The sequence below is a fragment of the Symsagittifera roscoffensis genome, chromosome 3 (genome assembly GCF_963678635.1).
Source record: "Symsagittifera roscoffensis chromosome 3, txSymRosc1.1, whole genome shotgun sequence".
NCBI classification, from domain to species: domain Eukaryota; kingdom Metazoa; phylum Xenacoelomorpha; order Acoela; family Convolutidae; genus Symsagittifera; species Symsagittifera roscoffensis.
Window position 1 is genome coordinate 83,662,274 of NC_087064.1, and position 27,343 is coordinate 83,689,616.

The 27,343-nt window shown below is 36.5% G+C and overlaps 2 protein-coding genes across 2 annotated transcripts in view; both read right to left on the minus strand.

Annotated features, from left to right (window-relative positions):
• The window catches only part of LOC134842870 (programmed cell death protein 6-like), a 417,453-nt gene that overhangs the window by 134,037 nt on the left and 256,073 nt on the right, over positions 1 to 27,343 (minus strand). The gene's annotated exons all lie outside the window — the stretch shown is intronic.
• Positions 196 to 9,575, minus strand: LOC134841870 (uncharacterized). Its single transcript, XM_063857913.1, has 2 exons — positions 9,294 to 9,575; positions 196 to 722 (listed from the first exon to the last, which is right to left on the minus strand). Exons 1-2 carry the CDS (start codon positions 9,469 to 9,471, stop codon positions 196 to 198), a joined length of 705 nt encoding a protein of 234 aa, XP_063713983.1. The 5' UTR covers positions 9,472 to 9,575.

Consider the following 27,343-nt stretch of genomic DNA (forward strand, 5'->3'; position numbering starts at 1 on the left):
GGGATTTTTAGTTGGAAAATTCATCGGTTGAGAAACGGTAGGAAAAGTCAATAAACTGCAAAACTTCTTAGAATAATTGTCACATTCATAGTTCATATTTTTGTAGTCTATGACTTTCCTTGAAATTGTTGGATTAATTTTTACTTTTTTGGATTAATTATTTAACCATTAATAAATTAATTAAATAATTAATTTTTAAATTTTATAATCCCCAAACTGGGACATTTTTCCAAACGTCAAGTTCTTCACAACAAATTCGACTTTTTTATTCTGCTGCCCCCAATTAGCCAGAAAGCCAATCTTCACTTCCTTGGTTCCAAATTTGAACCGGTTATTTGTATGCTCGAACAAAGAGTGTCCAGATACTGCATCTTCGAAATGAGTCCAAGAAAAGGGTATATCTTTGTTACACAAAGCTGCGTGCACATGTTTGGACACATGACGGTGAAGACACGCTTTTGTGGTTCCAAATTGAAATTGGATAATTTTGTCGACTGGTTTCTCGAGCTCGATTTCAGTCGCCGTCTTCCGAACAATAGAGTTTTTGTCAACATCTCTGCCAGGAAGTTTCCACACAGCGCCATCGAAGTAGAATGCAAGTCGGTTATTAGCATTGGGATCCCATTCGGATCTGTCTTCCTGGATTGAGATCTTCTTTCTGTCGTCGGAGATTCCGAGCACAGTAACTGGAGGGTAGTTTGGAACCCTGTTACTTCGAGCACCTGTGATTGAAAGGAAAAACATTGACAACAGACAGTTGGAAAAAATGAATGAATTCAAGAAAGCAGAAAGTAGGGATTAATTTGAAATAGTTTTCAGAGAATTTTTCATGATAGTCACTTTTTGATAAAGTTGAGAGCGAGCAAGTTTTCAGACTTTTCCCCCGCTTGGATAAAAAACGTTAGTAAGAGAAACATTTAATAAATCTGATTTAAAAATGTCTTCACTTAACTCATTGACATTGGAAAACATTGAATTTCCAATTAAAACACAATTAATTACTAGATGCAAGCGAACAAAAAATGTCTGTCAAAATTGTCTCAGAGTTGAGCTTGAGGGTTATAGACTTAACACATGCCATAATTTTCCTGTGAAAGTAACCTCGTTGAGTTTACCTCAACACCAGTGCCACTGGCGGTATGTGATGGTCATGCTAACTATAACAATGACCTTGGCATTACTTTTTATTTACAAAAGAACATGATATAAATAAACCACAAAAAGTCTCCACTACACTCCTACTTCGACAACTTGAAAACAAAATAGTATGTTTATCACATTTACTGCGACAAAGTCATTTAGATTCGAAAGTTCCGTTAAATTTGTGTCATTAGTACCCTCGGTACTATAAGGCGAATCTGATCCCCGTATCTTCTCCCCTTCAGAGGAAAATTAAATTCTTTAAGTTTTCCAGCTCCTCCAAGATTTGCCGTTGGTCTTCTTCCATCATGCTGATAGCAGACAATTCGTCGGCAATGTCCAATTCATCGTTTGCCTTTGCCATTGAAACACTACACACGCCGCTGATATTGGCCAAATCCTCTGTTCGAACGATAAAATAAGATGCCATTGGGTCACGAGACTCGTCGATGGTACTGGTCAATTTTGCGGTTTCAACAATAACATCTTTTCAATCCTCGGTTCTGATCTTTTTGCTCGTTTCACTTTTCAAAAACGCTCTTTGCTCCAATTGAGCCCACGACTCTACTGATGCTGTTTCCTCCTGCGGTACACTATCCTGGTCAGAAACTGTCCGGTGACTCGTAACTTGAACTCTTTGCAAAATCGGACCGGATACCCCTGAATTCGAATCAATACGTTCCAGTAACTCCTGGCCTGCTCTGTCTATCGCCTCCCGCGTTCATTGAAACTCCGCTTGTGCAGTGTCTATTTTTTCCCAGTGCTGGAGTTTTATGGCTGTTTCGAACTATAGCCTCTAGTCTTTGGTGAAAAACCTGTGCTCTGTATCCATCGATAGTGTTTTCTTGCTATCCGTAACCGGAAATACTTCTTTTGGTGTGCTTGACGATCCTGCATAGCTTGTCCAGGACATCATCAGCTTGTCCAGGACAAACGAACAGAGACTGATATGTCTTCTTGCATAGAGTCCTCGCCCCAAAAGAATCTACAAACTTCGCGGTCAAAGTATGTATCTTCTGCGTTGCAATTCTTCGGGGTAGGGATTTCATTCGGGGTACCATCTTGACTTCTGGCGCAAGTTATCCAATCTCCCGTATTATGAATCCCACCCCTGGGTTGACTGAACATTTTCAGTACCAACAGTCTTGGTGCTGCCTCGGGCAATTCGTTGCCTTCATCATCAGAATCGTTTCGCGTGGATACTACTTTCACAGTTTGTTGCTCGACTGGTATCGCACTCGTGAAAAATCGTTCAGCCAGGAGTTTAGGTTGCTTGCGTTCTCTTAACGGTCCAGTTTTGTCTTTTCATACCTGTTTTGGCTTCCTAATCGGAGACTGGCCTCCTGGGCCCTTGGCGGACTACTGAAAGATTCAAACTTGACAACATCTGGCGTTGTCAGCGTCGCCTCCCTTCCTCCTTCCAATTTTCTGTGATATCAGCTCTGCAGCACTTCAAGTCAGTCAGTCGAGCAATGCTCTCCTAATTGACTATCTTCTACGTCTTCGGCAGATGACAACACAATTGGGCTATCTGTGGTATCTTGTCCAGTATCTTGTCAACTTTCTCAATTTTCGTTAATCGCTGTTCAGATTACCAATCAACCGACTGGGTAGCTCGGTAGCATTGAAGTAGTTTTCTGTTCTTGTTTTGGGTTCGGTTGCCAACCACAGTTGACTTTATTGGCGTAAGGCTATCAGATGAACTATCGATGATGATCGGATTTTCCGTACCACTACTATGTATGACATCCTCTTTATCATCCATGCTCTCCTGAGTAGCTCGTAGAGCGGCTTCCTTTTTCTGGTTCCATGTACTGCCTCCTGGTACCTTTGGTTGGCGTTGTTGGTTGAGCCGAACTATCTAGTCCCCAATCATCCGATGGTTTTTGGCGTAAACTTATCGAAAGGGTAGTTTTGTGAACAACCTTCTCCGAATCCAGAAAAAACCATTTGATCGATTTTTCGGACTACTTGCTCCGTTAAAAAGTCATAAAAAGGTTCGGATTTTAAGCGGTCCCGAAATAAATTGTAACCTTGTTGTTGCGCCGTGAAAATACGCGCTGTGTTTGTTCCCCTAATGATCCCATGATCCCTTCTGATGAGTTTCTCATGAACTCAATTCGAGCCGCCGTCTGCTTGAATATAGTCTTGCATAAACTGAGCGGGAAATAACTTCTTGTTTTCATCTGGGAAGTACAAAACACTCTTCCAGGACAGGTTACTTGACGAGGCGACACGTGCAACCGTATACCAAAACTTGTTTACTTTTTAATCAAAAAGTGCCTCCATTGGATAACAACCTAAATATTGATGTGTAGTAGTTCGTATGCTATATAGAAAATTCAGTGCCTGCTGAAAGGAACATGCCAACAGTCGTTCTCTCAGGGTACAGATCAATCGCTCGACCAAACCGTTGGCCCTGTGTTGACTCACGGGATCATTAATTATTTTATATGATTTCTAGTACAGAATTCGCCGTTTGAATTGGCTACAAATCAAGTCCTTTGGTCTGTTATACTTGCCCTCGGTGTTGCATGTTTGGCAAAACAGTTTTCCAGAAAACCTTGGATTATTTTCGTGGTCGTTCCTGTCATTATTTGAACGGACTGAAATTTCGAGAATCTATCGATGCACGTTAGTAGATAATTGTTCGCGCCCCACACCACGGGCAATGGGCCAAGAAAATCCACTTGTTTTTCCTGATTCGGTTCTTCCAATGTATCTTATTCAGTTTTATCGTTGTCCGAAATGATTGATTTTAAGTTCCTACCAGATATAACGCACTCGGTTTAAGTGGCTGCCGTTAACTGTATCTGTCTGTTCAAGTGCAGCCACCAGAAATAATTGCTTGCCACGTCTCTCCTCTTAACCATTACCAAATGTTTTTTGTGAAGACGGATTATAATCTGAGCTCTGAACTCTGGCGGCAATAAATTTCGGTCTTCGAGGAATAATATGCCTTTTGAGGTATACAATTAATCCAAATGATGTACAAAATAAGGGCCTAGGTTTTGAAAAAGATCGAGATTATTTGTTTTTAAAGCTTCAACAACACTATTCAAATTCTCATCCGCCTTAGTTAGTATTGCGATAAATTCAACATCAAAAAAATCCGACGAAATCAAATAAAAAGGCAGTAAGCACAATCTGATGGATAAGGGAAGTTTCAGCCGAAAGCTGGCGAAAGGAATTGTTGCCAGAAACGTTAATTCAATGAATTTCACGGGCCTCAAGCCCTTGGTTAGAAGCTGACTCCTATGGTGATACTTCGGCCATCCTTAAAGAATTTATCAACTCACAATTTCGATAGTGTTTAGTTCACTCTTAATTTTTAACACGAAATTTGATCAGATGACAGTTTCAAAATGTGTCAATTAGTCTTTTCGAGGACGGAATTGCTGCTCTGCTTTTGCACTGGTCATTACGTCACTTTGGTTGTTCAATTCAAAACTGCTTGCACTAGCTGACAGAAAATAGACGATTAAATGTTTTTGTGTAAATGTTTTTGTCTAATTCCAATAGTTTCGGGGATGTGCTGACGGGAAGTCGAGACAAGTAATCGACGTGCCCCATATTCTTCCCCGAATTGCGCTTTAGTTCGTAGTCGAATATGTGTCAGCAATTGACCCATCTCACAAATCGAGTTTGATTAATTTTTCTTTTCTTTTCCTCTGACAAACACGATAGCACTAGCAATGCTTTATGGTCGGTTATGACCTTAAACGGAGACTCAAACAGATAATTTTGATAGCGAGTTACCACCGAATCGACAGCTAGCAGTTCCAATTTGTTGACGCTATACTTCAATTCGGCCTCATTTGAAAGTCTCGCTGCGTGCAATACTGGATTTCAACCCTCGGCGTGTGAATGTTCCAGGGGCGCCCCGAGGCCCTGTTTCAAAGCGCCAAGTTTCGCTCGCGTAGTTTTATTCACAAGGACATGATGATTCTGAACAAAACTGCTAGCAATTTACTTCATTTCAGCAAAAGTTCTACTATGTGCATCCCTCCATTCGAAACGTGAGTGTTTTTTCTTAGGATCCCTAAAACGTTCTGTAGTAGCAGCTGAATTAGAATTAAACAAAAAAAAATGATTCATTGACCCAATCAATGATCTAACATCCGTTATGTTCTCGGGCTGTTTCATTTGAGCAATTTTGTCGATTTTCCGCTCAACTGGAACTGTACCTCCTTTTGAAAGTTGGAAGTTCAATGACTCGATTTCTTTTGCGAAAAAAGTACATTTAATTTTTTTTGCAGCTGCATTATTTTCATCCAACATTTTTGAGATATTGCTAATATCCAGCCAGTGGCGTTCATCTTAACCTCTGGTCGCGATGAGGCTGTCCAGGTACACATGCACGGACGGTAAATGCCATAACATTGAATCTTTTTTTTGGAAGCCATTGCGCATATCACCTAGTCCGTAAAATCCTGTCAAGAAACGATATGACCCTGTCTCTTATCCTCCGACGATGCTGAAGTTGCAGTGTCTACTAGTTTTCTCACTTAACGGCTTTTGCGAATATGTGTATTTTAGGTCGATATAAGAGAACCAAAATGGGACAAAAGTATTACCACTATTCATTAACATGACCTTCTCAACCAGTTGAATTATGTTCGGCATTTGATACCAATTCCGATAAATTAGCTTATTCATGATTTCTGAATTTAGGGCCATTTTTACCGTTCCTTCATGTTTAGCTGTACCAGCCGTTGGTAAAATACTGCAACCTTCGGTACACTTGCATAATTTTTTCGATATGCCCCTCTTTCAGTAAGCTTTCTATCGTCGCCTCAACCCTTTGGTAAAACGTGGACCGGTCGCAACGATTCGTGGAAATGCGTTCTGACTTCGCAAATTTTAAGAGCACCTTTTTGTTCAAAGAAGCCTTAGAACTCCCTAAAATTACACTCTATGTACTTACGTTTTTAATATAACTAGCCTGTTGACGATTTGTCGAATTTTGCTAACTTTGATTAAATTTAATCCAAGGTGAATTTGGGAGCCCTCGACTAAATCGTTTGTATAGCATTTTACCTCTCGCCCTTATCACTGCGAAGTGCAAAGCGTCGACCGATTTGAGTGTTTCTATCCACATTAGCTTGCGAAGATCCTCGTTTTCAATCTAAAGATGAACTCATCTCGCACAATGGAAACCTTTTTTTTAACCAAAATTGCACCCTCAGTTCAAATCATTCAGCACTCCGAAGACTTGTTCCGTTCCTTCTTTCTGCTTCCCTTTGCTTTTACTATACAGAACAAATCGTCAAGTTGTAACGTTTGGCATCCTATAGATGTTATCCACCACTAGCTTCCACAGTTCAGTTAAGCCTATCTCTAAAACCTTCTGTCTCTGATGTTTCTGATAGAAATACTGTTAGCCGTATTTCCGTAATTACTGCAAAAAATTTGATTCCAGCCTCTTATCCATTTCACCCCAGGTACTACCTTTGAATAGGCGTTTTTCCTCCTCAATCAGACGGTTCTCACTTCTCTCCACACCGCAATAGCTGCGTTCCGGCCTTCCCTTTCAGTTGGTGCCGCGTTATCTTCAGTTCCTGCTGGTTCTTCCAGCGTAGAATAAAGATTCTCTGGAAGAACTTTTCCGCCATTAGAACTTTTATGTCGATCTCTTTTTGTTTGCAATTACTACAAATTGGAACCTTTGGGCCCAATGTTTCCACAGTACCGAGGGTTCCTGCGATGGATTGTGCCAGAACACATCTGGGGCGCGGTAGCTCAAATTTAATGCTGACTGCGCCACGTGAAAGCGACCTCAATGTTACATGTTATCACAAAAGGTAAGAAAATGAACTTGAATATAAGTCAATACCAGCGTCACTGGCGGTTTGTGATGGTCATGTTAACTACACCAGTGACCTTGGCAATACTAATCATTTACATAGTAACAGAATATAAATATGTTACACCTAGCCTTCAGTCACTTGCAATCACAGTGAAGGATCCTTACAACCTAAAGCCTGCTGTATAATAAGAAAAAGTGTATCAAAAGTTTTTTTTTTGGCAAACTCGCTGTTTCGTTTGTTGATGAAGGAAAAAACGGCGATAAACTTGGGAAATACTCCTCTCTAACAAATTTTTCCTTCTTAGTACTAAAAATGAGTTTAAGCCGATTAGATTTAATACCCATTACAATAATTTAATTTTTTCACCTTATCATTGGTATCGATACACAGGGTTGTGAGGGGACTGAATGTCAATTAGATTTTAACGAGATCAACATCTTGTAGAAAATTGAATTGACTTCCTTTGCCCGGATTCTAGATAACGCTGTCTCTCATCGTCAATAGCAAGTGAAAAAAAAGTAAAGGCAGAAAAACAACTCAAGAAAGCGGTGCTAACGTATTGGTGCAACAATTTGGCTGGCAAACCAAAAAAGATATACGGATGATGCAAATGTATGATTACCAGGCCAAATTGCGCCTTTTGTGAATCCACAACCTTGCTACGTTTCAAAGATCTTCTCTGCTGTTTTGGATTCCGCGGAGAAAAAACTAAAACACTGTTTGATGGCCCCAAATCGCTCCAAAAACAGGCAAATTTGCGGAATCCGCAACAAAATTTGTGGAATCCGGAACAGTTTGTGGAATTCATGAACAAATGATAATTTATGCGTTTGGTAATTTTAAGTTGTTGTGGAATCCGCAACTGTAAGAGGAATCCGCAAATCGTAAGCGGAATTCGCAAATTGCAAGCGGAATCAGCAAATTGTAGGCATTTTCCGCATAAATTTACGGAATTAACTTACATTTGCGGAATCCGGATCAATTACCAATATTCGCTCGTTGCGGAATTCGCAAAAAAATAGTAGGCCGACAAAACTTACGTTACAGGTAATTGTACTCGGACTCCGCAGAAACTTACTTTTTGGAACATGTTTAAAGATTTCTCTGGAATCCGGGAACATACAGGCACAACAGTATGCGCCTATTCAGTGCACAGTTTGGCCTCGTAAAAAGCGCATTGTTCATAATTGCATTTATCAAAAGTATTTGATACAGATAATCAAGACAAAAAAATACATTTACGGTTTGAGAGGAAAAAGACATCACTTTCTAAGCTCAACTGGTTTAATCGAAAACAATTTTTAAAATTTAATAAACAACCCGGGTTGACCTCCATAGACCAAAAATGCTAATCATACGATTTCATACACTTAGTCTATGGGAAAATGCTAGTCATACAAATTTCATACATTTTTGCAAAATGAGTTTAATCGTATTTCAAAGGTGTTTTATAGTTGTTTTGGTATCGACATTGGTATCTCTTCATACAAAAAAGGAAAAAAAATGGTATGAAAAAAATGCTACCCATACAATTTCCATATATGGAAATTGTAAGATTAGAAATTTTTGTAAAAATTTTTTTTGTGAAAAAAAAGCTTTGAACAATCATTTCAACTGCTGGAAAAACAATTAAGCGTTTTTTGGGCTGCTACGACTGAAAACTTTGACTTTTTTTGTTTTCTGAAAAAAAAACACTAGTCATACAATTTCCATATATGGAAATTGCATGACTAGCATTTTTTTGATGGCGACGACAAAAATTTTTCTAAGTATTTTTGAAAATGCCCCAAAAAGTTTTTGTGTTTTTTTTTCAACCGCAAATTGATTTTCGTATTCAAACAAACACTTTTTGAAAAAAAAATGTTTTTGTATGCCTTGATCAATGTCTGGTAATTTAAAAATTCAAGTTTTAGAAATAATCATTTTTGAAAATTACTGCCAAAATTTAAAAGTTCACTACTTTCGTTATGTTATTTGTCTGAGACAGAAGTAACACATATCAGGCTGTTTCCAATGCATTGTTAGTGCGAGACGGCCAAACCGTTGGTTACTACGTTTGAGTAATCAAGGTTTATGTCATTTGTGTTCGGTTACGAACACAACCAAAAAATATTGAGAAATTAAAATGCAAAAAATCAATATTTTTGGTTTATGGAAAAATGCTAGTTATACAATTTCCATATATGAAAAAATACTGATCAAAGACCTTTCATGCAATTTTCTGTACGTATGGAATTGCATGGAAAGTGTATGACTAGCATTTTTCCATATATGGAAATTGTATGACTAGTATTTTTGGTCATCCCGAGAAGAACCCATAATTAAAACTTTCGTTTAATTTACCTGATATTGAGTATCGGTTTTCGTCGAAGCATTCAATGAAAAAATATGCTCTCGATTCTTCCTCGCCTAAACTGCGGGTGTCGAACGAGACCAAGTAGCTAGTGTCCAAGTCAATCGGCTTGAAGTCAGAAACAAAAGCAACTACATGTTGGCCTCTGAAGTACGCTATTTGCTCCATTTCACACAGCTTCAACTAACGGCCAGTTACCCTCACACTTAATAAGATTATGAAAGAACTGCTCGTATTGACCAAAAACACCAATTTATCATTTGCAAAATGTTGAGTTTATTGGGCGTTGAGCATATTTATTTATTCCGTCAAATATATATGGGTCTAGTTTCGCAACGTTCTAACTATATAATCAACCATCTAAATTTAGTTGATTGCAACATGCAACGCTCTTAGTTAAAGCGGCCCATCAATTTGATTTTTCGATGAAATCAGAGAAGCTTGTCTGTAAATGTTTTTTTTCTAAATTGTGGGAAATTGTGGGAAAGAGTAGAAGAGCGGTAGGTCGTAGCTTAGCTTAGCTTCAATAAGTGCCCTGCGGCTGAGGCTTCTGACTGGTTGCCTAAAAAACCGTCTATTGAAACTTTATTCAAACTTATTTTTGGATTTTTTTGACAGGTCTGTTTACGTCAGTTACATAAAACTCATAAATCGTTCCAAAAATTAAACCTCCTTAAACTTAACCAATTATTACTGCGAATATTTCATTTCACATTTGTCGTGTCGTAAAAATTTCATTGCGCAACTTTTCCTTGTTAGGTTTCTACATTGGTCTGAAGAGACATATTTTCGAACGGTTTTACCCGACACTCAAAAACGTTTTTTTTTTCGATGGAGCTGAAACAACACAAAAGTTAGGTTGCACTCCCAGACAGAAGCCATCCCAGATGCAACATGTGCCATTTAATTGACAAAGCCATGGCAGCTATGTTGCCACCATATGAGCACTTTTACTAGCAGGTTATCGTGAACAAAAGTGGACTTCGTAATTATGATAATAAATTCCTAACTCGCTTGCAAAAAATTACACAAATCATAAGTTGTTCGAAAACGTAGCGCACAAAATAGCGCCCATATTAATAATTGCACTAAAAATATTTAAAAAAATAGACATTTGGAGTTTCAGATTTCCTTTCTTCAGCCGGTTGTTTACTCAGATAAAAATTATATCAAGAAAAAGAAGAGCAATAACTCGTGGAATGCAATAACGTTGAAAGGATTTGAATCACACACTTTTATCTCCACGAGCATATGCGTCAGATGCGGATCTAGGATTTTCTCGAGGGGGCGGCTTTAAAAAATAATTTGAAATTTTTGACATTTTTTTTAGGTCGACCAAATTGATTTTCCGAGCTCTCCTAAAGCAGTAAAAAGACGCTGTTTTGGCCAAAACTTCCGCGCCGCAGACAAATTGTTGAAAAAAAAACAGGTCAAAAAAGCCGTTTTTGGGCATTTTCCGAAAATTTTGACAAAAAAATTGCGTTTTTTGGCGCGCGCTCCCACTCAAAGTTAGTATTCATTGGCGCCAAAGGTCGCCTTTAGAAATATTTTAGGGTCGGTCGGCCAAAATAGGATTTCTTAATTGCGGCGTTGATAAGAAACCAAAAAAAGTAATTCTGAATCACTTTGCGGCGTTTATAATAAAACAAGAAAAATAATTCTGCCCCACTTTGCGGCGTTGATGAGAAACCAAAATAGCAATTCTGCAGCACTTTGCGGTGTTGATGAGAAAGCAAAAAAAAGAAAAAATGCAGCACGTTGCGGCGTTGATAAGAAACAAAAAAATAATAATTCTGCAGTACTTAGTGGCGTAGATAAGAAATCAAAAAAATAAGTCTGCAGCATTTTCGGCGTTGATATTAAACCAAAAGAGCAATTCTGCAGCACTTTGCGGCGTTGATAAGAAACCAAAGAAAATAATTCTGCAGCATGTTGCAGGGTTGATAAGAAACCAAAAATGTAATTCTCCAGCACTTTGCGACGTAGATAAGAAAACCAAAAAAGAAAATCTGCAGCACGTTGCAGGGTTGATAAGTAACCAAAAATGTAATTCTGCATAACTTTGCGGTGTTGTTAAGAAACCAAAAAAAAACAATTCTGCAGCACTTTGTGGCGTTGATAAGAAACCAAAAAAATAAGTCTGCAGCACTTTGCGGCGTTGATAAGAAACCAAAGAAAATAATTCTGCAGCATGTTGCAGGGTTGATAAGAAACCAAAATTGTAATTCTCCAGCACTTTGCGGCGCTCGTAAGAAACTCAAAAAAAAATTCGAAAGCTCTTTGCGGTGTTTATTATAAACCAAAAAAATAATTCTGTACCATTTTGCGGCGTTGATAAGAAACCAAAAAAGCAATTCTGCAGCACTTTGCGGCGTTGGTAAGAAGTCAAAAAGAAAAGATTCTGCAGCACTTTGCGGCGTTGATTACAAACCCACAAAAAACAAATCTAAAGCAGTTTGCGGCGTCTAAAATAACCAAAAACTTAATTCTGCGCCACTTTGCGGCGTTGATAACAAACCAAAAAAAAATATAAGTCTGCAACACGTTGCAGGATTGATAAGAAACCAAAAAAAAAATTCTGCAGCATTTCTCGGCGTTGATAAGAAACCAAAAAAAATAGTTCTGCAGCACGTTTCAGGGTTGATAAGAAACCACAAAAAAATTTCTCTAGCACTTTGCGGTGTTGGTAAGTAACCCAAAAAAATCAATTCTGAAGAACTTTGCGGCGTTTATAATGAACCAAAGAAAGGTAATTGTGCACCACTTTGCGACGTTGGTAACAAAACAAAAAAAACTAGTTCTCCAGCACTTTGCGGCGTTGGTAAGTAACCCAAAAAAAATATCTGAAGCACTTTGCGGCGTTTATAATAAAAAAAAAAAATAATTCTGCACCACTTTACGACGTTGATGAGAAACCAAAAAAGCAACTCTGCAGCACTTTGCGGTATTGGTAAGAAATCAAAAAGAAGTGATTCTGTAGCACTTTGCGGCGTTGATGAGAAACACAAAAAAAATTAATTCTGAAGCACTTTGCGTCAATGATAAGAAACGAAATTTTTTTTCTGATTAACTTTGCGGCGTTGATAAGAAATCAAAAACAAGTGATTCTGCAGCACGTTGCAGGGTTGATAAGAAACCAAAAATGGAATTTTCTAGCATTTTGCGGCCTTGGTAAGTAACCAAAAAAAAACAATTCTGAAGCACTTTGCGGCGTTTATGATAAACCAAAAAAATTAATTCTGCACCACTTTGCGGCGTTGATAAGAAAGCAAAAAAAGTAATTCAGCAGCACTTTGCGCCGTTGATTAGAAATTTAAAAATTAATTTGCAGCACTTTGCGGCGTTGATAAGAAACCAAAAAAGCAACTCTCCAGCACTTTGCGGCGTTGGTAAGAAATCAAAAAGAAGTAATTCTGCAGCACTTTGCGGCGTTGGTAAGAAATCAAATATAATTCTGCAGCATTTTTTGGCGTTGATATTAAACCAAAAAAGTAATTCTCGAGCATTTTGCGGCGTTGGTAAGTAACCTAAAAAAGTCAATGCTGAAGCACTTTGCGGCGTTTAAAATAAACCAAAAAAATAATTCTGCACCACTTTGCGACGTTGATAAAAAACCAAAAAAGCAACATTGCAGCACTTTGCGGCATTGGTAAGAAACCAAAAAGAAATGATGCTTCGGCACTTTGCGGCGTTGATGAGAAACACAAAAAAAAATCTGAAGCACTTTAAGTCGTTTATTATAAACCAAAAAAAACTTATTCTGAATCATTTTGCGGCGTTTTTTATAAAACAAGAAAATTAATTCTGCCCCACTTTCCGGTGTTGATGAGAAAACAAAAAAAAATTCTGCAGCACGTTGCGGCGTTGATAAAAGCCAAAAAAGTAACTTTGAACAACTTTGCGGCAGTGATATGAACCAAAAAAAAATAATTCTGCAGTACTTAGCAGCGTTGATAAGAAATCAAAAAAAGTAAATTTGAAGTACTTTGCGACGTAGATAATAAAACCAAAAAAGAAACTCTGCAGCACGTTGCAGGGTTGATAAGTAACCAAAAATGTAATTCTGCACCACTTTGCGGTGTTGATAAGAAACCAAAAAAAAAACAATTCTGCAGCACTTTGCGGCGTTAATAAGAAACCAAAAAAATAACTCTGCAGCATTTTTCGGCGTTGATATTAAAACAAAATTAATTCTGCAGCACTTTGCGGCGTTGATAAGAAACCAAAGAAAATAATTCTGCAGCAGGTTGCAGGGTTGATAAGAAACCAAAAATGTAATTCTCCAGCACTTTGTGGCATTGGTAAGAAACTCAAAAAAACTAGTTCTGCAGCACGTTGCAGGGTTGATAAGAAACCCAAACAAAAATCAATTCTGAAGCAATTTGCAGCGTTTAAAATAAACCCAAAAAAAGTAATTCTGCACCACTTTGCGGCGTTGATAAGTAACCGAAAAAGCAATTCTGCAGCACTTTGCGTTGTTGATAAGAAACCAAAACAATAGTTCTGCAGCTTTTCTATCGGCGTTGATAAGAAACCAAAAAAACAAGTTCTGCAGCACGTTGCAGGGTTGATAAGAAACCCAAAAAAATCAAATCCGAAGCAATTTGCGGCGTTTAAAATAAACCAAAAAAAGTTATTCTGCACCACTTTGCGACATTGATACGAAACCAAAAAAGCAATTCTGCAGCACTTTATGGCGTTGATAAGAAACCAAAACGATAATTCTACAGCTTTTTTTATCGGCGTTGATAAGAAACCAAAAAAACTAGTTCTGCAGCACGTTGCAGGGTTGATAAGAAACCCAAAAAAATTAATTCCGAAGCAATTTGCGGCGTTGATAACAAACCAAAAAAAAGTATAAGTTTGCAACACGTTTCAGGGTTGATAAGAAACAACAAAAGTAAGTCAGCAGCACTTTGCGACGTTGTTAACACATTAAAAAATGAATACTGCAGCACTTTGCGGCGTTGATAAGAAACCAAAAATGCAACTCTACAGCACTTTGCGGCGTTGGTAAGAAATCAGAAAGAAAAGATTCTGCAGCACTTTGCGGCGTTGATTAGAAACCCACAAAAAAAACAATTCTGAAGCACTTTGCAGCGTCTATAATAACCAAAAAATTAATTCTGCACCACTTTGCGGCGTTGATAACAAACCAAAAAAAAGTATAAGTCTGCAACACGTTTCAGGGTTGATAAGAAACAACAAAAGTATTTCTCCAGCACTTTGCGGCGTTGGTAAGTAACCCAAAAAAATCAATTCTGAAGCTTTTTGCGGCGTTTATATTAAACCAAAAAAAAATAATTCTGCACCACTTTGCGACGTTGATAAGAAACCAAAAAAGCAACTCTGCAGCACTTTGCGGCATTGGTAAGAAATCAAAAAGAAGTGATTCTGCAGCTCTTTGCGGTGTTGGTAAGTAACCCAAAAAAATCATTTCTGAAGAAGTTTGCGGCGTTTATAATAACCAAGAAAAAATAATTCTGCACCACTTTGCGGCCTTGATAAGGAAACAAAAAAATTGGTAAAAAATCACTTTGCGGCATTGGTAACAAATCAAAAAAAAATTGATTCTGCAGCAATTTGCAGCGTTGATGAGAAACACAAAAAAAAAACAATTCTGAAGCACTTTGCGTCGTTGATAAAAAACAAAAAAAACTATTTCTGATTAACTTTGCGGCGCTGATAAGAAATCAAAAACAAGTGATTCTGCAGCACGTTGCAGGGTTGATAAGAAACCAAAAATGTAATTCTCCAGCATTTTGCGGCCTTGGTAAGTAACCAAAAAAAACAATTCTGAAGCACTTTGCGGCGTTGTTAAGAAATCAAGAAGAAGTAAGTCTGCAGCACTTTGCGGCGTTGGTAAGAAATCAAAAAAGCAACTTTCCAGCACTTTGCGGCGATGGTAAGAAATCAAAAAGAAGTAATTCTGCAGCACTTTTCGGCGTTGGTAAGAAATCAAAAAAATAATTCTGCAGCATTTTTCGGCGTTGATATTAAACCAAAAAAGTAATTGTCCAGCACTTTGAGGCGTTGATAAGTACCTGAAAAAATCAATTCTGAAGCACTTTGCGGCGTTTATAAAAAACCTAAAAAAATAATTCTGCACCGCTTTGCGACGTTGATAAGAAACCAAAAAAGCAACTCTGCAGCATTTTGCGGCAATGGTAAGAAATCAAGAAGAAGTAATTCTGCAGCACTTTGCGGCGTTGGTAAGAAATCAAAAAGAAGTAATTCTGCAGCACTTTGAGGTGTTGATGAGTAACCCAAAAAAAAACAACTCTGAAGCACTTTGCGGCGTCTATAATAAACCAAAAAAATTAAGTCTGCACCACTTTGCGGCGTTGATAAGAAAACAAAAAAGCAATTCTGCAGCAGTTTGCGTCGTTGATAAGAAACGAAAAATAAAATAGTTCTGAAAAACTTTGCGGCGTTGATAAGAAATCAAAAAGAAGTAATTCTGCAGTACGTTGCAGGGTTGATAAGAAACCAAAATTGTAATTCTCCAGCATTTTGCGGCGTTGGTAAGTAACCCAAAAAAAACTATTCTGAAGCACTTTGCGGCGTTTATAATAACCAAGAAAAAATAATTCTGCACCACTTTGCGGCCTTGATAAGGAAACAAAAAAAATTGGTAAAAAATCACTTTGCGGCATCGGTAAGAAATCAAAAAGAAGTGATTCTGCAGCACTTTGCAGCGTTGATGAGAAACACAAAAAAAAACAATTCTGAAGCACTTTGCGTCGTTGATAAGAAACAAAAAAAAACGATTTCTGATTAACTTTGCGGCGTTGATTTAGAAATCAAAAACAAGTGATTCTGCAGCACGTTGCATGGATGATAAGAAACCAAAAAGGTAATTCTCCAGCATTTTGCGGCCGTGGTAAGTAACCAAAAAAAAACAATTCTGAAGCACTTTGCGGCGTTTATAATAAACAAAAAAAAGTAATTCTGCACCACTTTGCGGCGTTGATAATCAAGCAAAAAAGTAATTCAGCAGCACTTTGCGCCGTTGATAAGACATTTAAAAATTAATTCGCAGCACTTTGCGGCGTTGATAAGAAACCAAAAAAGCAACTTTCCAGCACTTTGCAGCGATGGTAAGAAATCAAAAAGAAGTAAATCTGCAGCACTTTTCGGCGTTGGTAAGAAATCAAAAAAATAATTCTGCAGCATTTTTCGGCGTTGATATTAAACTAAAAAAGTAATTCTCCAGCACTTTGCGGCGTTGATAAGTACCTGAAAAAATCAATTCTGAAGCACTTTGCGGCGTTTATAATAAACCTAAAAAAATATTTCTGCACCGCTGTGCGACGTTGATAAGAAACCAAAAAAGCAACTCTGCAGCATTTTGCGGCATTGGTAAGAAATCAAAAAGAAGTGATTCTGCAGCACTTTACGGCGTTGATGAGAAACACAAACAAAACAATTCGTAAGCACTTTAGGTCGTTGATAAGAAACAAAAAAAATTTTTTTCTGATTAACTTTGCGGCGTTGATAAGAAATCAAAAACAAGTGATTCTGCAGCACGTTGCAGGGTTGATAAGAAACCAAAAATGTAATTCTTGAGCAATTTGCGGAGTTGGTAAGTAACCAAAAAAAACATTGATGAAGCACTTTGCGGCGTTTATAATTAACCAAAAAAAGTAATTCTGCACCACTTTGCGGCGTTGATAAGAAAGCAAAAAAGGTAATTTAGCAGCACTTTGCGCCGTTGATGAGACATTTAAAAATTAATTTGCAGCACTTTGAGGCGTTGATAAGAAACCAAAAAAGCAACTCTCCAACACTTTGCCGCGTTGTTAAGAAATCAAGAAGAAGTAATTCTGCAGCACTTTGCGGCGTTGGTAAGAAATCAAAAAGAAGTAATTCTGCAGCACTTTGAGGCGTTGATGAGTAACCCAAAAAAAAACAAATCTGAGCACTTTGCGGCGGCTATAATAAACCAAAAAAATTAAGTCTGCACCACTTTGCGGCGTTGATAAGAAAACAAAAAGCAATTCTGCAGCAGTTTGCGTCGTTGATAAGAAACGAAAAATAAAATAGTTCTGAAAAACTTTGCGGCGTTAATAAGAAATCAAAAAGAAGTAATTCTGCAGTACGTTGCAGGGTTGATAAGAAACCAAAATTGTAGTTCTCCAGCATTTTGCGGCGTTGGTAAGTAACCCAAAAAAACTAATTTGAAGCACTTTGCGGCGTTTATAATAAACCAAAAAAAAAATTATTCTGCACCACTTTGCGGCGTTGATAAGAAACCAAAAAAAAAACAATTCTGCAGCACTTTGCGGCGTTGATAAGAAACCAAAAAAAAGTAATTCTGCGGCACTTTGCGGCGGTGATAAGAAACCAAAAAGCAACTCTGCAGCACTTTGCGGCATTGGTAAGAAATCAAAAAGAAGTAATTCTGCAGCACTTTGCCGTGTTGATAAGAAAACAAAAAAAAATTCTGAAGCACTTTGCGGCGTCTATATTAAATCAAAAAAGTAATTTTGAAGTACTGTGCGGCGTAGATAAGAAAACCAAAAAAAAATAACTCCACAGCACGTTGCAGGATTGATAAGAAACAAAAAAATTGTTTCTCCAGCACCTTGCGACGTTGGTAAGAAACCCAAAAAAAAACAATTCTGAGGCGCTCTGCGGCTTTATTATAAACTAACAAAAATAATTCTGCACCAATGCTGTCTCTTTTCAACACTGTCTCGAACCCATTAGTGTATGCTATCTTTCAGAAGAAATTCTTCTCCGAGTTGAAACAGATTTGGACGACCTTGAAGCGATTGTTTTGCTGTCAAAGAGGTGTCAATCATTTGGGAAATACTTTGACGACCTCGAATGTGAAAGTGTGAATCAAATCGAGCTAAAAGAACAGGGTGCCGGACATCAAGTCGACGGGACTTCAAGCCGAATCGTAAAATTAGGGACTTCAAGCCGAAAATTTTCTCATTAAGTCATGAAATAAGGTTATTTTGAAAACTTTTTTAAAAGAATTTCTCAATTTTATGATCTTTATTCGGTAATTAATAGCGTTTTCACGAAATTTAAAGCTCCAAATGAAGTATAGGAAAAATGAAAAATAAAACACGGTTGAAGGTAATTTTCTTGTTTATAATTTATGCATTTCAAAAAACGGCTGATATTATCAACTTATGCCAATCATAAGTAATTCATTGTCATAAATAACGCTTATTATGGACTAAACTAGCCTGAAATTTTGAAAAGAAACGTTTTACAGATGAAAAAATAATGATTTGAGGTGCTTGTAAAGTTTAATTTTCGGCCTGAATCCATTTCGGCCTGAATCCATTCCGACTGCATCACATTGCGGCGTTGATAAAAAACCAAAAAAATGTACTACTGCAGCTCTTTGCGGCGTTGATAAGAAATCAGAAAAATAATTTCGAAGTACTTTGCGGCGTAATTAGGAAACCAAAAAAAGTAACTCTGAAGCCCTTTGCGGCGTTGATAAAAAACCAAAATCAATTAATTCTGCAGTACTTAGAGCGTTGATAGAAAATCAAAAACAGTAATTTTGAAGTACTTTGCGGCGTAGATAAGAAAACCAAAAAAAAAACTCTGAAGCATTTGAGTCGTTGACAAAAACCGAAAATGGTAATTCTGCAGCATTTTGCAGCGTTGATTAGAAACCAAATAAAATTATTTCTGCGCCACTTTGCGGCGTTGATAAGAAACCAAAAAAGCAATTCTGCAGCACTTTGCGGCGTTGATAAGAAATCAAAATGAGTAATTCTGAATAAATTTTCGGCGTTGATAAGAAAACAAAAATTAGAAATAATTCTGCAGTGGTTAGCGGCGTTGATAAGAGATCAAAAAAAGTAATTCTGAAGTACTTTGCGGCGTAATTAAGAAAAAAAAAATTTCGGAAGCAATTTGAGTCGTTGATAAAAAACACACAAAAGTAATTCTGCAGCATTTTGCGGCGTTGATAAGAAACCAAATAAAAATAATTCTGCACCACTTTGCGGCGTTGATAAGAAACCAAAAGAGCAATTCTGCAGGACTTTGCGGCGTTTATAAAAAATCAAAAAAGTAATTCTGAAGTACTTTGCGGCGTAATAAAGAAACCAAAAAAAGTAACTCTGAAGCACTTTGCGGCGTTGATAAAAACCAAAAATAAATAATTCTGCTGTACTTAGCGGAGTTGATAGGGAATCAAAAACAGTAATTCTGAAGCATTTTGAATCGTTGAGAAGAAACCAAGAAAAAAGTAATTCTGCAGAATTTTGCGGCGTTGATTAGAAACCAAATAAAAACAATTCTCCACCACTTTGCGGCGTTGATAAGAAACCAAAAAAGCATATTTTGCAGCACTTTGCGGCGTTGATAAGAAATAAACAACAGTGATTCTGAAGTACTTTGCGGCGTAGATAAAAAAACCAAAAAAAAATTAATTCTGAAGCACTTTGAGTCGTTGATAAGAAACCAAAAATGTTATTTCTGCAGAATTTTGCGGCGTTGATTCGAAACCAAAAAAAATAATTCTGCACCACTTTGCGGCGTTGATAAGAAAACAAAAAAAATAGTTCTGCACTGCTTAGCGGCGTTGATAAGAAATCGAAAGAAGTAATTCTGAATTACTTTGCGGCGTAATTAAGAAAACCAAAAAAAATATTCTGAAGCAATTTGAGTCGTTGATAAGAAACAAAATAAAAATTCTGCAGCATATTGCAGCGTTGATAAAAACCAAATAGAAATTATTCTGCACCACTTTGCAGCGTTGATAAGAAACCAAAAAAATGTAATACTGCACCACTTTGCGGCGTTGATAAGAAACCAAAAAAAAACAAACTTGAAGCACTTTGCGGCGTCTATAATAAACCATAAAAATTATTTCTGAAATACTTTGCGGCGTAGATAAGAAAACCAAAAAAATATTTCTCCATCACTTGGCGGCATTGGTAAGAAACCCAAAAAAAACAATTCTGAAGCACGTTGAGTCGTTGATAAGAAACCAAAAAAACATAATTCTGCAGAATTTTGCGGCGTTGATTAGAAACCAAATAAAAATAACTTTGCGCCACTTTCCGGCGTTGATAAGAAATCAAAAAAGTAATTCTGAAATACTTTGCGGCGTAATTAAAAAACCAAAAAAAGTAACTCTGAAGCACTTTGCGGCGTTGATAAAAAACCAAAATCAATTAATTCTGCAGTACTTAGAGCGTTGATAGGAAATCAAAAACAGTAATTTTGAAGTACTTTGCGGCGTAGATAAGAAAACCAAAAAAAAAACTCTGAAGCATTTGAGTCGTTGACAAAAACCGAAAATGGTAATTCTGCAGCATTTTGCGGCGTTGATTAGAAACCAAATAAAATTCTTTCTGCGCCACTTTGCGGCGTTGGTAAGAAACCAAAAAAGCAATTCTGCAGCACTTTGCGGCGTTGATAAGAAATCAAAATGAGTTATTCTGAATAAATTTTCGGCGTTGATAAGAAAACAAAAATTAGAAATAATTCTGCAGTGGTTAGCGGCGTTGATAAGAGATCAAAAAAAGTAATTCTGAAGTACTTTGCGGCGTAATTAAGAAAAAAAAATTTTCGGAAGCAATTTGAGTCGTTGATAAGAAACACACAAAAGTAATTCTGCAGCATTTTGCGGCGTTGATAAGAAACCAAATAAAAATAATTCTGCACCACTTTGCGGCGTTGATAAGAAACCAAAAGAGCAATTCTGCAGGACTTTGCGGCGTTTATAAAAAATCAAAAAAGTAATTCTGATGTACTTTGCGGCGTAATAAAGAAACCAAAAAAAGTAACTCTGAAGCACTTTGCGGCGTTGATAAAAACCAAAAATAAATAATTCTGCTGTACTTAGCGGAGTTGATAGGGAATCAAAAACAGTAATTCTGAAGCACTTTGAATCGTTGAGAAGAAACCAAGAAAAAAGTAATTCTGCAGAGTTTTGCGGCGTTGATTAGAAACCAAATAAAAACAATTCTCCACCACTTTGCGGCGTTGATAAGAAACCAAAAAAGCAAATTTTGCAGCACTTTGCGGCGTTGATAGGAAATCAACAACAGTGATTCTGAAGTACGTTGCGGCGTAGATAAGAAAACCAAAAAAAAATTAATTCTCAAGCACTTTGAGTCGTTGATAAGAAACCAAAAAAGTTATTTCTGCAGAATTTTGCGGCGTTGATTAGAAACCAAAAAAAAATAATTCTGCACCACTTTGCGGCGTTGATAAGAAAACAAAAAAAATAATTCTGCACTGCTTAGCGGCGTTGATAAGAAATCAAAAGAAGTAATTCTGAATTACTTTGCGGCGTAATTAAGAAAACCAAAAAAAATATTCTGAAGCAATTTGAGTCGTTGATAAGAAACAAAATAAAAATTCTGCAGCATATTGCAGCGTTGATAAAAAACCAAAATAAAAACAAACTTGAAGCACTTTGAGGCGTCTATAATAAACCAAAAAAATTATTTCTGAAATACTTTGCGGCGTAGATAAGAAAACCAAAAAAACAATTCTGCAGCACGTTGGAGGATTGATAAGAAACCAAAAAATTATTTCTCCATCACTTCGCGGCATTGGTAAGAAACCCAAAAAAAACAACTCTGAAGCACGTTGAGTCGTTGATAAGAAACCAAAAAAACATAATTCTGCAGAATTTTGCGGCGTTGATTAGAAACCAAATAAAAATAACTTTGCGCCACTTTCCGGCGGTAATAAGAAACCAAAAAAGCAATTGTGCAGTGCTTAGCGGCGTTGAAATCAAAAAAATTAATTCCTAATCACACTGCGGCGTTGATAAAAAACCAAAAAAATGTACTACTGCAGCACTTTGCGGCGTTGATAAGAGATCAAAAACAGTAATTCTGAAATACTTTGCGGCGTAATTAGGAAACCAAAAAAAGTAAATCTGAAGCACTTTGTGGCGTTGATAAAAAACCAAAATCAATTATTTCTGCAATACTTAGAGCGTTGATAGGAAATCAAAAACAGTAATTTTGAAGTACTTTGCGGCGTAGATAAGAAAACCAAAAAAAAAAAAATTTCTGAAGCATTTTGAGTCGTTGATAAGAAACCAAAAAAAATTCATTCTGCAGAATTTTGCGGCGTTGATTAGAAACCAAATAAAAATAATTCTTCACCACTTTGCGGCGTTGATAAGAAACCAAAAAATGTAATACTGCACCACTACCAAATAAAAATAACTTTGCGCCACTTTCCGGCGGTAATAAGAAACCAAAAAAGCAATTGTGCAGTGCTTAGCGGCGTTGAAATCAAAAAAATTAATTCCTAATCACACTGCGGCGTTGATAAAAAACCAAAAAAATGTACTACTGCAGCACTTTGCGGCGTTGATAAGAGATCAAAAACAGTAATTCTGAAATACTTTGCGGCGTAATTAGGAAACCAAAAAAAGAAAATCTGAAGCACTTTGTGGCGTTGATAAAAAACCAAAATCAATTATTTCTGCAATACTTAGAGCGTTGATAGGAAATCAAAAACAGTAATTTTGAAGTACTTTGCGGCGTAGATAAGAAAACCAAAAAAAAAAAAATTTCTGAAGCATTTTGAGTCGTTGATAAGAAACCAAAAAAAATTCATTCTGCAGAATTTTGCGGCGTTGATTAGAAACCAAATAAAAATAATTCTTCACCACTTTGCGGCGTTGATAAGAAACCAAAAAATGTAATACTGCACCACTACCAAAAAAAACAATTCTGAAGCACTTTGCGGCGTCTATAATAAACCAAAAAAAATAATTCTGAAGTACTTTGCGGCGTAGATAAGAAAACCAAAAAAATGTTTCTGCAGCACGTTGCAGGGTTGATAAGAAACCGAAATTTTGTTTCTCCATCGTTTTGCGGCATTGGTAAGAAACCCAAAAAAACAATTCTGAAGCACTTTGGATCGTTGATAAGAAACCAAAAAAAAATTCTGCAGAATTTTGCGGCGTTGATTAGAAACCAAATGAAAATAACTCTACGCCACTTTGCGGCGTTGATAAGAAACCAAAAAAGCAATTCTGCAGCACTTTGCGGCGTTGATAAGAAATCAAAAACAGTAATTCTGAAAAACTTTTCGGCGTTGATAAGAAAACAAAAAAAAATAATTATGCAGTGCTTAACGGCGTTGATAAGAAATCAAAAAAATAAATTCTGAAGTACTTTGCGGCGTAATCAAGAAAACCAAAAAAACATTATCCTGAAGCAATTTGAGTCGCTGATAAGCAACAAAAAAAATCTGCAGCATTTTGCGGCGTTGATAAGAAAACAAATAAAAACAATTCTGCATCACTTTGCGGCGTTGATGAAGAACCAAAAAAATGTAATACTGCACCAATTTGCGGCGTTGATAAGAAACCAAAAAAAAACAATTCTGAAGCACTTTGCGGCGTCTATAACAAACCAAAAAAACTAATTCTAAAGTACTTTGCGGCGTAAATAATAAAACCAAAAAAAAAACATATATCTGCAGCACGTTGCAGGATTGATAAGAAACCAAAAACTTATTTCTCCATCACTTTGCGGCATTGGTAAGAAACACAAAAAAAACAACTCTGAGGCACTTTGCGGCGTTTTTTATAAAGTAAAAAATGTAATTCTGCACCAATTTGCGGCGTTGATAAGAAACCAAAAAAAAACAGTTCTGCAGCACTTTGCGGCGTTGATAAGAAACCAAAAAAGATTAATTCTGCAGCATTTTTGGAGTTATTAAGAAACCAAACAAAATATTTCTGCAGCACGTTGCAGGTTGATAAAAAAACCAAAAAAGTCATTCTTCAGCTATTTTTGGCGTTGTTAAGTAACCCAAAAAAAAATTCTGAAGCACTTTGCGGCGTATATAATAAAACAAAAAAATAATTCAGTAGCACTTTGCGCCGTTGATGAGAAAACCAAAAAATGTAATTCTGAAGCATTTTGCGTCGTCGATAAAGAACCAAAAAAAATTCTGCAGCATTTTGCGCGTTGACAAAAAATAAAAAAAAATTATTTCTGAAGCACTTTGCGACGTTAAAAAGAAACCAATAAAAGTATTTCTGAAGCATTTTGCGGCGTTGATAAGAAAGCAAAAAAAAATCAGCAGCACTTTGCTCCGTTGATAAGACATTTAAAAAATGAATTTTGCAGCACTTTGGCGCGTTGATAAGAATTCAACCAAAATATTTCTGCAGCACGTTGCAGGGTTGATAAAAAACCAAAAAAGTCAATCTCCAGCACTTTTCGGCGTAATTAGGAAAACCAAACAAATTATCCTGAAGCGATTTGAGTCGTTGATAAGAAACAAAAAAACGTAACTCTGCAGCACTTTGCTGCGTTGATAAGAAACCAAAAGAGCAATTCTGCAGCACTTTGAGGCGTTTGTAAGAAATCAAAAAAGTAATTCTGAAGTACTTAGCGGCGTAATTAGGAAACCAAAAAAGTAACTCTGAAGCACTTTGCGGCGTTGATAAAAAATCAAAAATAAATAATTCTGCAGTAAGTACTTAGCGGAGTTGATAGGGAATCAAAAACAGTAAATCTGAAGTACTTTGCGGCGTAGAAAAGAAAACCAAAAAAATAATAATAATTCTGAAGCACTTTGAGTCGTTGATAAGAAACCAAAAAAAAGTAATTCTGCGGAAATTTGCGGCGTTGATTAGAAACCAAATAAAAATAATTCTCCACCACTTTCCGGCATCGATAAGAAACTAAAAAAGCAATTTTGCAGCACTTTGCAGCGGTGATAAGAAATCAAAAACAGTAATTCTTAATAACTTTTCCGCGTTGATAAGAAAATAAAAAAAATAACTCTGCAGTACTTAGCGGCGTTGATAAGAAATCAAATGAAGTAATTCTGAAGTACTTTGCGGCGTTGATAAGAAACCAAAAAAAACTATTCTGCAGCATTTTGCGGCGTTGATAAGAAACCAAATAAAAAGAATTCTGCACCACTTTGCGGCGTTAATAAAAAACCGAAAAAATGCAATACTGCACCACTTTGCGGCGTTGATAAGAAACCAAAAAAAAAAAACAATTCTGAAGCATTTTGCGGCGTCCATAATAAACCAAAAAAATAATTCTGAAATAATTTGCGGCGTAGATACGAAAACCAATAAAAAATGATTCTGCAGCACGTTGGAGGATTGATAAGAAACCAAAATTTTTTTCTCCATCACTTTGCGGCATTGGTAAGAACTCCAAAAAAAACAATTCTCAAGCACTTTGAGTCGTTGATAAGAAACCAAAAAAAAAGTAATTCTGCAGAAATTTGCGGCGTTGATTAGAAGCCAAATAAAAATAACTCTGCGCCACTTTGCGGCGGTGATAAGAAACCAAAAAAGCAATTCTACAGCACTTTGCGGCGTTGATAATAAATCAAAAACAGTAATTCTGAATAACTTTTCGGCGTTGATAAGAAAACAAAAAACATTCTGCAGTGCTTAGAGGCGTTGATAAGAAATCAAAAAAATAATTCTGAAGCACTTTGCGGCGGTGATAAGAAACCAAAAAATTAATTCTGCAGCACTTTGCGGCGTTGATAAGAAATCAAAAACAGTAACTCTGAATAAATTTTTGGCGTTGATAAGAAAACAAAAAAAACAAATCTGCAGTGCTTAGCGGCGTTGATAAGAAATCAAAAAAATTAATTCTGAAGTATTTTGCGGCGTATTTAAGAAAACCAAAAAAATTATTCTGAAGCAATTTGAATCGTTGATAAGAAACAAAAAATAATAGTTCTGCAGCATTTTGTGGCGTTGATAAGAAACCAAATAAAAATAATTCTGCATCACATTGCGGCGTTGATAAAAAACCAAAAAAATGTACTACTGCAGCTCTTTGCGGCGTTGATAAGAAATCAAAAAAATAATTTCGAAGTACTTTGCGGCGTAATTAGGAAGACAAAAAAAAGTAACTCTGAAGCACTTTGCGGCGTTGATAAAAAACAAAAATTTTTAATTCTGCAGTACTTAGCGGCGTTGATAGGAAATCAAAAACAGTAATTCTGAAGTACTTTGCGGCGTAGATAGGAAAACCAAAAAAAAATAATTCTGAAGCACTTTGAGTCGTTGATAAGAAACCAAAAAAATAATTCTGCAGAATTTTGCGGCGTTGATTAGAAACCAAAAAAAAATAATTCTGCACCACTTTGCGGCGTTGATAAGAAAACAAAAAACAATAATTCTGCAGTGCTTAGCGGCGTTGATAAGAAATTAAAAAAAGTAATTCTGAAGTACTTTGCGGCGTAATTAAGAAAACCAAAAAAAATTAATTCTGAAGCACTTTGAGTCGTTGATAAGAAACCAAAAAAAAGTAATTCTGCAGAAATTTGCGGCGTTGATTAGAAACCAAATAAAAATAATTCTGCACCACTTTTCGGCGTTGATAAGAAACCAAAAAAGCAATTCTACAGCACTTTGCGGCGTTGATAATAAATCAAAAACAGTAATTCTGAATAACTTTTCGGCGTTGATAAGAAAACAAAAAAAAATTCTGCAGTGCTTAGAGGCGTTGATAAGAAATCAAAAAAATAATTCTGAAGCACTTTGCGGCGGTGATAAGAAACCAAAAAAGCAATTCTGCAGCACTTTGCGGCGTTGATAAGAAATCAAAAACAGTAACTCTGAATAACTTTTTGGCGTTGATAAGAAAACCAAAAAAATAATTCTGAAATAATTTGCCGCGTAGATACGAAAACCAATAAAAAATGATTCTGCAGCACGTTGGAGGATTGATAAGAAACCAAAATTTTTTTCTCCATCACTTTGCGGCATTGGTAAGAACTCCAAAAAAACAATTCTGAAGCACTTTGAGTCGTTGATAAGAAACCAAAAAAAAGTAATTCTGCAGAAATTTGCGGCGTTGATTAGAAACCAAATAAAAATAATTCTGCACCACTTTTCGGCGTTGATAAGAAACCAAAAAAGCAATTCTACAGCACTTTGCGGCGTTGATAATAAATCAAAAACAGTAATTCAGAATAACTTTTCGGCGTTGATAAGAAAACAAAAAAAAATTCTGCAGTGCTTAGAGGCGTTGATAAGAAATCAAAAAAAATAATTCTGAAGCACTTTGCGGCGGTGATAAGAAACCAA

Excerpts from the sequence above, each read along its gene's own strand:
- LOC134841870 (XM_063857913.1), bottom strand. The coding sequence starts at position 9,471 with ATGGAGCAAATAGCGTACTTCAGAGGCCAACATGTAGTTGCTTTTGTT. Across the intron at positions 723-9,293 it reads AAACCGATACTCAATATCAG|GTGCTCGAAGTAACAGGGTT; the intron begins GTAAATTAAACG and ends TTTCAATCACAG.